Source organism: Mus pahari, chromosome 8, assembly GCF_900095145.1.
Source record: "Mus pahari chromosome 8, PAHARI_EIJ_v1.1, whole genome shotgun sequence".
Classification (NCBI taxonomy): domain Eukaryota; kingdom Metazoa; phylum Chordata; class Mammalia; order Rodentia; family Muridae; genus Mus; species Mus pahari.
In genome coordinates this window covers 12035407-12047869 of record NC_034597.1, presented here as the reverse complement: position 1 = coordinate 12047869, position 12463 = coordinate 12035407, and the positions used below count along the sequence as shown (strand labels likewise).

The 12463-nt window shown below is 41.9% G+C and overlaps 1 protein-coding gene across 5 annotated transcripts in view; it reads left to right on the top strand.

Annotated features, from left to right (window-relative positions):
• Cfap70 (cilia and flagella associated protein 70) overlaps positions 1-12463 on the top strand; it is a 57918-nt gene that overhangs the window by 4129 nt on the left and 41326 nt on the right. For 4 of the 5 annotated variants that reach the window (XM_021203845.1, XM_021203847.1, XM_021203846.1 and 1 more), the window contains exons 3-6: positions 4989-5087; positions 5274-5353; positions 8239-8418; positions 9537-9719. In XM_021203845.1, coding sequence (XP_021059504.1) covers positions 4989-5087; positions 5274-5353; positions 8239-8418; positions 9537-9719 — 542 coding nt within the window. The remainder of the gene's footprint in view (positions 1-4988; positions 5088-5273; positions 5354-8238; positions 8419-9536; positions 9720-12463) is intronic. The other variant, XM_021203848.1, reaches the window with a different exon arrangement.

The window sequence follows — 12463 nt, the reverse complement described above, 5'->3', positions numbered from 1 at the left end:
ATTTGCGAAAAACCAAAAAAAAAAAAAAAAAAAGAAAGAAAGACAAAAAGTGTTTGTTGCTAATTGGTAGACATAGCATGTGCTCACCACTCACAAGGAGCTTTTATGTAACAAAAATTGTCCATATTCTAGGTCATAGCTCTCTGTAGACTAACCTTAAACGCTCAACCTTCCATCTGAAGCCTGAAAGGATTCCAGGTATATACCACCATCCGTAGCTCAGATAGTTTCCTGAACAAAATGTAACGTGTGACAGAATTAGGCCTCGATACCCAAAAGACAGAAACTTCGTTTGGAAATTTAAAGCAAACCAAAAACTCATGGGACAAAAAAGTCAGTAAAAATTGGAATTTATTTGGCATTATCAAACAGTAGGACATCAGATGCCCAGCACAGGGGTGGGAGGGAGGGGGAGGGCAGGGAGCATACAATTCAGTAGTAAAGCAATATACTCCCCAGCACTACAAAACCACATCAAGACATATAAGATGCAGTCACAGTAGAGGAACAGTTGTGATCTTAAGTGTATTCACTAGGAACCAAAAAGGACCAAGACTTTTGAGATGATGGAGTAGACACACTTTTCTCTATTTCTCAGAAGCACGGGGGGGCATTGTATAAAAGCATTAGGAGCCAGAAGGGTGGTGAGAAGGGACATATGTACCTGCTATAGCTCAGGGTAAAATCCACAGGTTTCCTTTCTAGCTTCTAAATGCCATACTTTCTACTTAAGATGTTAGTACCATAAAGCCATCAATTAATTACATTTTCATTTGTATGTGCGTGTATGCTGTTTGTGTGTGGAGTACCTGTTGAGGCCAGAAGAGAGCATTGAGTTCCCTGGACACTGATGGTCATAAGCTGGCCAATGATTTCCTCTGGAAGAGCAGCAAGCACCCTTAACCATTGAGTCCTCTCTCTAGTCGTGAGATGGTTTGTTTTGGCTTGGTTTAACCCAGTAAAAGTTCCTTCCCTCTGGCTCAAACAGTACCAGTCAACTGTCTGTCTGTCAGTAACTGCTGTATTCCTACCAAACACCAGAGGAAATAAAAACTGGCTCTCCATTTACCCACACAGAGCCTAAACATTCATCCTCAGAAAGTGCTAATGGTGTTCCCAAATAGCCTGTGTTAACCTGAGGAAAAAGACCACTGACCCAATTATGGCCAAATTAAAGCAAGCTTTATTGTGCACTTACCAAAGAGCTGGCCAGCGGCTGTCTCCCCCTAAGACAGAGTTCTGGAGACCAGCTCTAAGCTAGTCTCACAGACTCCTTTTAAAGGGCAAAACTATGGAGGGGGATTTTACCAGCAAGTGTGGTTACAGAAGTGAGTCCAGGCAGTTAGGATTTTACAAATCAGTTAAGGAAATCTTCCTAGAATATTTGTTACAGTACATTTTATGGTTCTGAGGTGGGATGAAGCTCAGAGCTGAGAAACACCTCCAAAGCAAGGATTTTGTTAAAAACTGAGGGATGAGTCTTCACTGAACAATTGCAAATACCCTGAGATCAAATGGGGAAAAATAGAAGAAAGAGTTAGGAAAGATACAGAAGACATAAAGAAAAACTAAGCAGAGAATTGGGAATTGGGGCTAGAGGGATGGAGCTCATCCTCAACAGAGGAAGCTCTTGCAGAGGCCTGGGTTCCATTTTCATGCTGAGGCTAGCGTGTAATCCATTACCAGGGGACCCAACACATCTTCTGGCCTCCACAGACACTGGACACACATGTGGCACACATAAACTCAGACAAACACTCAAGCACATAAAATAACTCAAAGATATTTTTAAATTACTAGAATTGAAAAATATAATATGTGAAAATCTTGATGAATAAATAGGCTCAACAATAGAATTAAGAGAACAGGAAAGAAGCAGCAAGCGGGAGGGCAGAGCAATGGAGGTTACCTGATCTAAACCACACAGAGGGCAGAGGACAGAAATGGTGAGGAATGGTAGGGCTGCTTTAACTATGACAACACACATAGTGTCCTTTGTAACTGTGACAAGACACATAGTGTTAGTGTCCTTTGTAACTATGACAACACACATAATGTTCCTGTCCTTTGTAACTATGACAGCATGCATAGTGTTAGTGTCCTTTGGAACTACAATTGTGTGCACAGTGTTCATGTGGAACTATGAAAGTGTGCATAATATTAATGCCATTGGTGTCTCAGGACAGGAAGAAGAGGATAGAACTGAAAAGTAATTCAAACAAAACAATAACTCGAAGATTGTCAAGTTTTTTTAAACTCTGCTTTTACTGAATTTTATGTGTATGGGTGCTTTACCTACACATACGTGTACCATGTGAATGCCCACTGCCCTTGGATCCCTTTGAACTGGAATTGGGGACAGTTCTAAGTCACCATATTAGTGCTGTGAATTGAAGAGCAACCAGTCTCTTAACCACTGAGCCATCTCTCCTGCCGACTCCCCCTTGAGACAGGGTCTTACTATGCGTCTAGTACTAGCTCCGTAGACCCAGGGTGGCCCACTTAAACTCACAGAGATCCATGTGCCTCTGCCTCCAGAGTGCTGGGCCTAAAAGCATATGCTACCATGCTCCACTTATAAGCCTAAAATTTCAGGAAGCTGAGTGAGCTGAACAGGAATGAAATCCATGCTAAGAAAATGTCACAAACTATGCTGGGGATGAGGACTGGTTGGTGAAATGCTTGCCTAGTGTGCACTAACTAAGGACACTAACTACTCTGAAGGGTAGGCTGCATGCCCAGGGCAGCTGGCCAATAGAAAGTGTATTCAATGGCATCTTTGGAGATTCGTTGTCTCATAATATCATATGAGGGCTTTTTTTTTTATTCTAACATTTTAATTTTTATGTTAAATTTTTTTAACCCTACAGGTCCTTTGCACAGACATTATGCCTTCCAGTTTAGCAGGGTTTTTTTTTATGAGATTGTTGGGTGTGCAAACAAGTGGGTTTTTCTATCTACATCGGGTTCTTTTGCCTTTCCTTGGTTTCTTTTCCATTTGCTTGTTTGTTTTGTTCTATTCCAACATGTTAGTTTTTATTTCATCATATTATATTAAGTACATTATATTATATTATATACCCTTGGAAGTCTGTTTTCTAATGAGAGACAGAAACAGGGTAGATACAGAAGTGGGAAGAAGCCTGGATAAATATGGGAGGGCGTGGTGGTTTTAATGAAAATGGCCTCCAAAAGATCAAAGGAAGTGGCATTATTTGAAAGAATTAGGATGTGCAGCTTTCTTGGTAGGTGTGATCTTGTTAGAGGATGTATGTCACTGGGGTGGGCTTTGAGGTTTCAGAAGCTCAAGCCAAGCCCAGTGTCTCTTCCTGCTGCCTGCTGATTCAGGTGTAGGACTCTCAGCTCTTTCTTCAGCACCATGTCTGCCTGTAATCCTGCCATGTTCCCCGCCATGACAATAAAGGACTAAACCTCTGAAACTGTATGCCTTTATAAGAATTGCTGTGCTCTTCACAGTAAGGAAAGGAAACTGTAATTGGGATACATTGTATTGGGGGGAGGGGGTTCCTCAATAAAGGGAAATAACTATAGTTAGACAATGGAAACTGATAACTAAGAGGAAACTCTCATCTAATTGACTCTCAATATTAAATGTTGGACTGAAAAGAAGTAATGTTCAAATACCTAAAATATAGTATTCAGATATCTGGAAAACCAAAATGAAAATGCTTCTACTTGGAAGGCAGAGGCAGGTGGATCTCTGTGAATCTGAGGTCAGTCTGGTGTGTATACTGAGTTCCAGAACAGCCAGAAGAACATCAGAGTGATACCCTGTCTAAAAAGATTTAAAAAAAAAAATAGAAAGGAAGGGGAAAAAGAAAGAAAGAAAGAAAGAAAGAAAAAGAAAAATGGCTTTATAAGATGAGGTTGTAAGCTGTAAGCAAAGCCTATGGAACATTTTTTGGTTTTTGAGACAGGGCTTGTCTGTGTAGCCCTGGCTATCCTGGAACTTACTCTGTAGACCAAGCTGGCCTCAAACTCACATAGATCCTCCTGCCTCTGCCTCCCGAGTACACACCACCACTGCTGGTCTCGTGGGGTATTTTTTAAATCAGTGGTTGATACTGGAGAGCCCATCCCATTGTGGGTGGTGCCATCCCTGGGGTGATGGTCCTGGATACCAGAAGAAAGCAGGCTAAGCAAGCCACGAGGAGCAAGCCAGTGAGCAGCATCCCTCCGTGGCCTCTGCATCAGCTCCTGCCACCAGGTTCCTGCCCTGCTTAAGTTCCTGTCCTGACTTCCTTTGATGATAAACAGTGATATAGAATGTAAGCCAAATAAATACTTTTCTCCCCAAGTTGCTTTGGTAATGGTGTTTTACCACAGCCATGATAACCCTAACTAAGACAGTTGGCACACCTGTAATCCCAGTACTCAGGAAGTAGAGGAAGAAGGATCAGAAGTTCACGGTCATCCTTGGCTACATGGTGAGTTTGAGGAAAGTCTGAGATCCGTGAGGTCCTAGCTAAAAATGTTAATTTATAAAGAATGTCCAAGAAACACAGTTTCACCATTAGTCCAAGCTGACCTTGAACTTGCAAGTCTTTCTTCCACCACTTCTGTCGGTAATCTTTAATGATAAATATGATAAGAAGCAGTGGTTCTTTCTGATGCTAAGGAGTAGTAGCTTTGTTGCCAGCAGCTATGTGCATCAGTTGCCTTTACATGTATGTTCTGCATGACTCTGAGGTAATTCATGGCAGAAAGTTCAGAAGTCACGGAGCAAGTGACTTCCCACTGTCTCCCACTAGTCCCCCCTGTACCTTCCTGGATTTCGGGATAATTATCACTGCTGCTGTTATTGATGTCTGTCCTGGAATCTGAAGCCCCAAGCAAGTGTTCTTTCCATTTCCCTATACATCTCAAGACAGAATTCACTTCTTTAACTTAGACTTTGCTTGCCAAGGCTTTGTCGTCTGGTGGAGTGGTTAGAAATGCTCTCATTTCCTTTGCTTCGACTTTTCTAGTAACGGTGACTGAAGTTTTACCAAAGGAAAAGAAACAGAAAGATGAAAAGACCTTAATTCTTGGCCAAGCTGTGGTGGATCTTCTTCCTTTACTACAAGGTCAGAGGTATACTCTAGCCAAAAGCAAAAAAATAGCAAAACTCATAAAACCTATACCCTGTAATGTGTGAAACCCAGCCTCCTTAACTTTGAAGGATTTTAGTGGAAGATGAAGACATGACTGTGGCGATAACGGCTTTGATCTGACCTTCACCCTTTTTTCTTTGGCTCAACTTGACCTTACAGGAGAGGACTCATTTGAAACGACAGTCCCATTACACCCTGTGCCTGGGTCACCCTTGGAAACTCCTTTGCCAGGCTCTAAGGTAACCCGAGTTTTAAGTCTTAGTGTTTTCAGCCTGTCCCATAATCCAGACATAAGGTCCAGGGCAGGTGAGTGCAATGCACTGGTCACTTCCTTTCATGACACCAACAATGCTGGTTTCTGGTAAGCAGGGACGAATAAACTAAGTCCCACCCTATGGTTTATAACCCAGTGTGACAAACTGACAAGGCAAAGAGCAAGTATCGGCTACTTCATCCAGAAGTATGTTATGGAAGGCTTAACTATAGAAATGCTTATTGTTGTTGTTGTTGTTGTTGTTGTTGTTAAAGATTTATTTATTTAGTGTATGTGAGCACACTGTCGCTATCTTCAGACACACCAGAAGAGAGCATCGAATCCCATTATAGATGGTTGTGAGCCAGCATGTGGTTGCTGGGAATTGAACTCAGGACCCCTGGAAGAGCAGTCAGTGCTCTTAACCACTGAGCCATCTCTCTAGCCCTGGAAATGCTTTTTGAGCTATGTACCTGTGAGGTAAATTACATATGACAGGATACTGCCCCCTGGGGTAGGCAAAACAGCTTGCCTCTGGTGTTTTGTTTTGTTTTGTTTTGTTTTGTTTTGTGTTTTTTTTCGAGACAGGGTTTCTCTGTGTAGCCCTGGCTGTCCTGGAACTCACTCTGTAGACCAGGCTGGCCTTGAACTCAGAAATCTGCCTGCCTCTGCCTCCCAAGTGCTGGGGTTAAAGGCATGCGCCACCACTGCCCAGCTTGGTTGAAGACTTCTAATTCAATAGTACCAGCCAACACCACGCCCTGAATTTCAGAATGTAAGACTGCACTGCACTGGAATCTCTGCAGTGACACCCTATAAACATCTAAGACACAATATTCTAAAACTGAACTCAGTGTCTTCCCCTAAACTTGCTCTCTCTTTCATCTTAGTGTCTCGGGCTCATGGCTTTGCCCATCCATGAAATTACATGACAGGATCTAAGTGACAGCCACGGATTCTAACGACCAGTCTCCAAATATAGCCTTGTTAGAGCCTTTATTTTGTTTTCCTACTCGATGTTCCTTACCGAAGCTTTCATCGGGTCCTGGGCATAATCTTGGCCCTTCACCGTCCCCCCTCCCTGACTTCAGCTTTCCTGCTGCTTACATTGTAACTTAAAAGCAAATCTGATTACATCTTCTCACTGCTTAGTGTGGCTCAGGACTTATCCACAGCGTGGGTCACCGTCCAGATCTCTTTGCAAGCGACCCTCCTCCCGATTGATGGACGTGACTCAAAGTGCCTTACGCATTCTGTGCCAGTGTCCCAGACTGTGCCCTTACCTCTGCCTGAAGGCAGCACACTGTTTCAGCCCTTTACTGTAGCTTTTCTTTGGACCTAGAATTATTATTTTTTTATTTTTTGAATTGGATATTTTCTTTATTTATATTTCAAATGTTTTCCCCTTTCCAGGTCTCCCTTTTGGAAACCCCCTATTCCATCCCCCCTCCCCCCTGCCTTTATGAGGGTGCTTCCCCNCCCACCCACCCACTCCTGTCTGCTCACCCTGGCGTTCCCCTTCATTGGGGCATCAAACCCTCTCAGGCCCAGGGTCGCTCCTCCCACTGACATCTGACAAGGCCATCCTCTGCCACATATGCGGCTGGAGTCATGGGATGGACCTAGAATTATTTTTTCTTTATTTCCCTTGTTGATCCAAGCCACAGACTCCTTGATATCCTGTGAAAGCAGGATCTGATAGCATTGTTTCCTTGTCTTGTCCAACCCAGTAATTATTTATCCTCTCCCTCTCTGGTGCTTCCCAACAGGAGTATTCTGTGGGGGATTTGTCATAACTCATTAAACTGTAATATGAGTTTCATAATGAAAGGGAAAGTGTCTTCTTCATCAGCACATTATTAGTAATCAATACACATTTAAGGGGCCAGTGAGATGGCTCAGTGGAAAGCACACTTGGGTGCCAGTGGACCTACGTAGTAGAGGGAGAAAACCAACTCTCATAAGTTGCCCTCTGACCACCTACCCACTCATATAAATAAATAATAATTTTGGATATATAATTTTACAATTGTAAATGCATATTTAAACCTTTTTATTGTATTGTGTGTGACAATGTTAGGTGTGCATGCACACACACACATATAGATACTTGAAAATATCTTACTATAAAGCACTACATTTAAATGATAATAAATAATCACACAGGAGTGAGTATGGTGATACACGTGTTCAATCCCAGCGCCTGGGAGGCAGAAGCAGATAGATCTCCATGAGTCTGAGGCTGGGCTGGCATATATAGTGAGTTCCAAGCCCACCAGTGCTACATAGTGAGGCCCTGTATAGTGAGAGCAATGATGATGATGATGATGATAATGATAATGATGACGACGACGACGATGATGATGGTATAGAGATGATGGTGATGTAGATGGCTTATGTGTAAGGCATTTGCCATACAAGTGTGAGGACCCAACTGCAAATTCCCAGAATCCATGGAAAGCCAGACATGAGCCTTCATGTCCCAGTGGAAAGTGAAAACATAGCCAAGGTTGCCCTTTAATCTTCACGTCCTCACAGTGGTACATACATGCCTGAACACATATGCACACACCCCACATAGTCATAAAGTATAGGCTAGCAAAATAAAAGCCCTCCATCCCATTTCTCATGTACGTGCTAGGGACACCCAGTAGGGAACCATCCCGTTCCTTCCCCAGACGTATTTGTGTTTGTACTTTACCTCACTGTGAAATGACTCTAGTTCAGTGTAAGGTTCTCCAGTTCTCCTTTTGACTCTTTCTTCAACTTCTCTGGAAATAACTTGTGTCATCTTGAGCAGTGGTAGAAGATAATAAAGAGAATGAAGACCCATGTCAATTTTCATAAACGTTGCTTTATTTTATCTTATAGCAATGCAGTCTTGATGTGAAGGTATTTGTGGCCGAGCCCTTATTGTCCCCAGCCCAGGTCTCAGCAAGCAATCTACTGAAGGTCACACTGGAGGCGGCCTACTCTGTGCCCGAGTCCTTCATACCAGTAGGACCTCAGCAGAACTACATGGTCGGTCTGCAGGTCCCGTCGGTCGGAGAGGTAAAGCCCTCCTTCCATATGTTTACAAGGGCTCAAGCCCTCCTTCCATATCTTTACAAGGGCTCAAGCCCTCCTTCCAGATGTTTACAAGGGCTCAAGCCCTCCTTCCAGATGTTTACAAGGGTTCAAGCAAGCCTGCACTCAGGGCCGTGTCCCTCCCTGCCAAGACTGCATTCAAACTCACTCTACCAATGGCTGAGATTTATTTTAGGCTTAAAAACTAACATTTAGTTTTGTTTTACACTTATGCCTTCATATTTCACATGCATATTTCACAATCTACATATTACTTGCAGTTTATTAATCAGCATATAGTTATCACCCAAATGTGTGCAACATTTAAAAGTTTCCAGGCTTTGGTATGCTTATACATGGATTATTTGTGAGTATTTTATGGGTTTTTCATAAGTGTCTCATTGTGCAATGCTTTCTCTTATTTTCAGGTATTGTTTAGATCAGAATTTTAGCTACAGGGACACTTACAGTTCTTGCTGGAGATTCCCAAGGTGCCATAAGTTAGTGCTACTGCCACAGCCTGAATGTAAATGTGCATAACACTGTCCCTGTGCCGGGGGCTTAGGTGGGTTCCAGAGATACCTGACTTTCATTTCTAAAACTGGAACAACCTGAGAAGGGTCTGGATGGTCACTTTCCTTTCCAGGACAACCCGGTAACTGCACATGGCAATCCGTGCCTTGTTCTGCTCCCAACTTCTAGTTTCTACTATCCCCCCCCCCCCATGAGCTGTTGAGATGGCTTAAAGAGCAAAGCTATTTACTGCTGAGCTGGATGCCCTGAGTTTGATCTCTTGGACCTACATAGGGAGAGAGAACACCAGCTCTCAAACGGTCATCTAACCTCCACACACATCTGTGCACACACATAAGGAAACAAGTCTAAAAGAGTTTTAAAAAGAGTTATTTGCATTTTATCATCTTTTCTATCACCCACAGAGTTATACATTAGCACAAATAGAATAGAGGTCACAGGCCCCTATATATAGAACCAGATAATCATGAAATAATGCCCAGAATTCCACTGGGAAAAGCTCTAAGCAGACTTTTTATACATTCCAAAGCCCTCTCCAAGTGTCCTTACATCTGCATTTATTATTTTAGAAGGACTACACTATGATATTCAAGAATGGAACTCTGAAGCTTGGAGGCGAAAAAGAACCTGTTCCCCGGCCTAAAAAATGGCCCATTGCTAACATTCTGGCTCCAGGAGCTAGTAACATTCCTGATGAATTCATTGTGGGGGGTCCCTATGAGGAAGAAGAAGGAGAACTCAACCACCCTGAGGTGAGAGAGACCATGTTTTCATGATAAATACAGTGTGTTAACAAGTTATAAACCCTTTGTGAATCTGAAATTGATACACACACACACACCTGTCATTTGTCAAAACTGGTTGCATGTCAAAACCGATTATCACCTAATTCTGTAAACAGAGTAATTTGTATTCAATTTTCTCTTTATATACATTTGTTTCTTTTTGAGTTGGTAAGTATGTTATTCCGTTGTTACTATAATGAAATACCCAAGATAATCAACTTATAAAGAGAAAAGTTTATTTTGGTTCACATTTGGAGATTTGCCTCCAGGATGGATCGGCCTGTCACTTAGGCTTCATTCTTTTTTTTTTTTTTTTTAAATATTTATTTATTTATTTATATGTAAGTAAGTACACTGTAGCTGTCTTCAGACACTCCAGAAGAGGGCGCCAGATCTTGTTATGGATGGTTGTAAGCCACCATGTGGTTGCTGGGATTTGAACTCAGGACCTTTGGAAGAGCAGTCTGTGCTCTTACCTGCTGAGCCATCTCACCAGTCCCCAACTAGGCTTCATTCTTAAAGACTCCATACCTACCAGTGGTAGTATGGAGCCTTCACCACAGAGTCTGTGGGAGACAGTCAGCCTCTAAACTATAGCAAGAACAATATAATTAGACATTGATTACATAGTTAAAGTTAAGAAGTGTACAGTGAAAGTCTCTCTCCCATGTGTGAATCTTCTTCCATGTACCTTAGTACTTATTCTGCTGTGGTTCCTCCAAGATGCCTCCTGTACATACAGAAGAAGTGCAGTGACATGAAGACTAAGAGACAGAACCTGTCCCTCAGAACCTGGGAAAGAGGGGAAGGGAGTTAGATTTCAGAAGGACTGGCTTACCAAACTAAAACAAGTATTTAAAAGAAAGCCGTAGAAAGTTCCCAGGTAACTACATTTATATAGTCTACTTGATGGGAAAATGCCTTTCCTTTTGATGATGACTCCAAAGGCAGTGAAATAATATTCACACACCATCATAGCAAAATTTACAGCTAATTTTTTTCTTGATGCTGGAGAGATGACTCAGCGTTTAAGAGCACTGGCTGCTCTTCCTAAAGACCCAGGTTCAATTCTCAGCACCCACGTGGGGGATCACAGCCACCTGTAACTCCAGTTCCTGTAGATCTGACACCCGCTTCTGCTTTCCCTGGCCACCAGGCACACACACAGTGTACAGCCATACATGCCGACAAAGCACCCACATACATTTAATAAAAAAAATTTGTTGGGAGTGTGTGGGTGGGTGAGGGAACACCCTCATAGAAGCAGGTGAAAGGGGTGGGATAGGGGGCTTGGCACGGGGGTCCGGGGAAAGGGATAACATTTGAAATGTAAGTAAAGAAAATATCTGGGCTGGAGAGATGGCTCAGTGGGTAAGAGCACCCGACTGCTCTTCCGAAGGTCTGGCGTTCAAATCCCAGCAACCACATGGTGGCTCATAACCATCCGTAACAAGATCTGACGCCCTCTTCTGGAGTGTCTGAAGACAGCTACAGTGTTCTTACATATAATAATTAAATAAATCTTTAAAAAAAGAAAAAAAAATTTTTTTCTTTATTGGATAAAGAAAATATCCAATAAAAAGAAAAAGAAAAAAAAAAGGTTTTTCTTTAGGGAATCCAGACTTTTGGTAAGTATTCAGTCATATTATTTTCAGAGTTAGAACATATCAAGAAGCCACTCCTATTTATTTGATTTATTCCACAGTATTGTTTTTTGTTTCTCGACGGGGTATAGATTGTGCTTTCTCACATCAGGAGCAGGGAAACTGTCGGTTTTCCCTCACGTATCAATAGACATTACTGTATGAATATTTATAGTGTCCCCATCATTTATATAGCCACCATATAGCTTGCCTTGTTTTACTTCATAGTATATCTTGGGTATTTTTTTCACATCACTACGTAAAAATTTTTTTCATTCTTTTTTTTTGTGGTTTCTATATTATATGACATTGAATGAACATACTTTAACTTACTCTCTTACTAGTGGTAATCAAGATTTTTTAGTTTAATTTTTTCTTTTTATTTCAATATAGGGCATAGAAAGTGATTGCAAATGATTCTTGTACTAGAAATGAACATCAGGAGAAACATTCAGAAAAATAATTACTGAACTGAAGATTTTGAATTCATTTATTTATTATTTATTTTGTTTATGTGAGTACACTGTAGCTATCTTCAGACACACCATGTGGTTGCTGGGAATTGAACTCAGCCTCTGGAAGAACAGTCAGTGCTCTTAACCGCTGAGCCATCTCTCAACCCAGATTTTGGATTCTGTTCATTGAGTCTAAATAGCCAAACTCCTTATAAGGCTAGCAATATATTAAAATTGCTGATGTGATTTTTTTCATCCTTTGTTTAGTGAATATTCGTAATTCCCATATATTTTATATAATTGTTTCTCAGCCTTGACCACACTTTGTAAAGGTGCCAGCTGTGCTAGGACATGCCTTTCATCTTGGCCCTCAGGAGGTAGAAGATCTCTAGGTGTTTGAGTGCATCCTGGTCTTCACAGTGAGTTCCAGGCCAACTGGGACTACATAGTGAAGCCCTGCCTCAAAAACCAAATCAAACTGAAAATAAAATCTGTAAAGGGTTTTTTTTTTTTTTTTCATTAAAAAGTGAAACTGGCCGGGCGTGGTGGCACACGCCTTTAATCCCGGCACTCGGGAGGCAGAGGCAGGTGGATTTCTGAGTTCGAGGCTAGC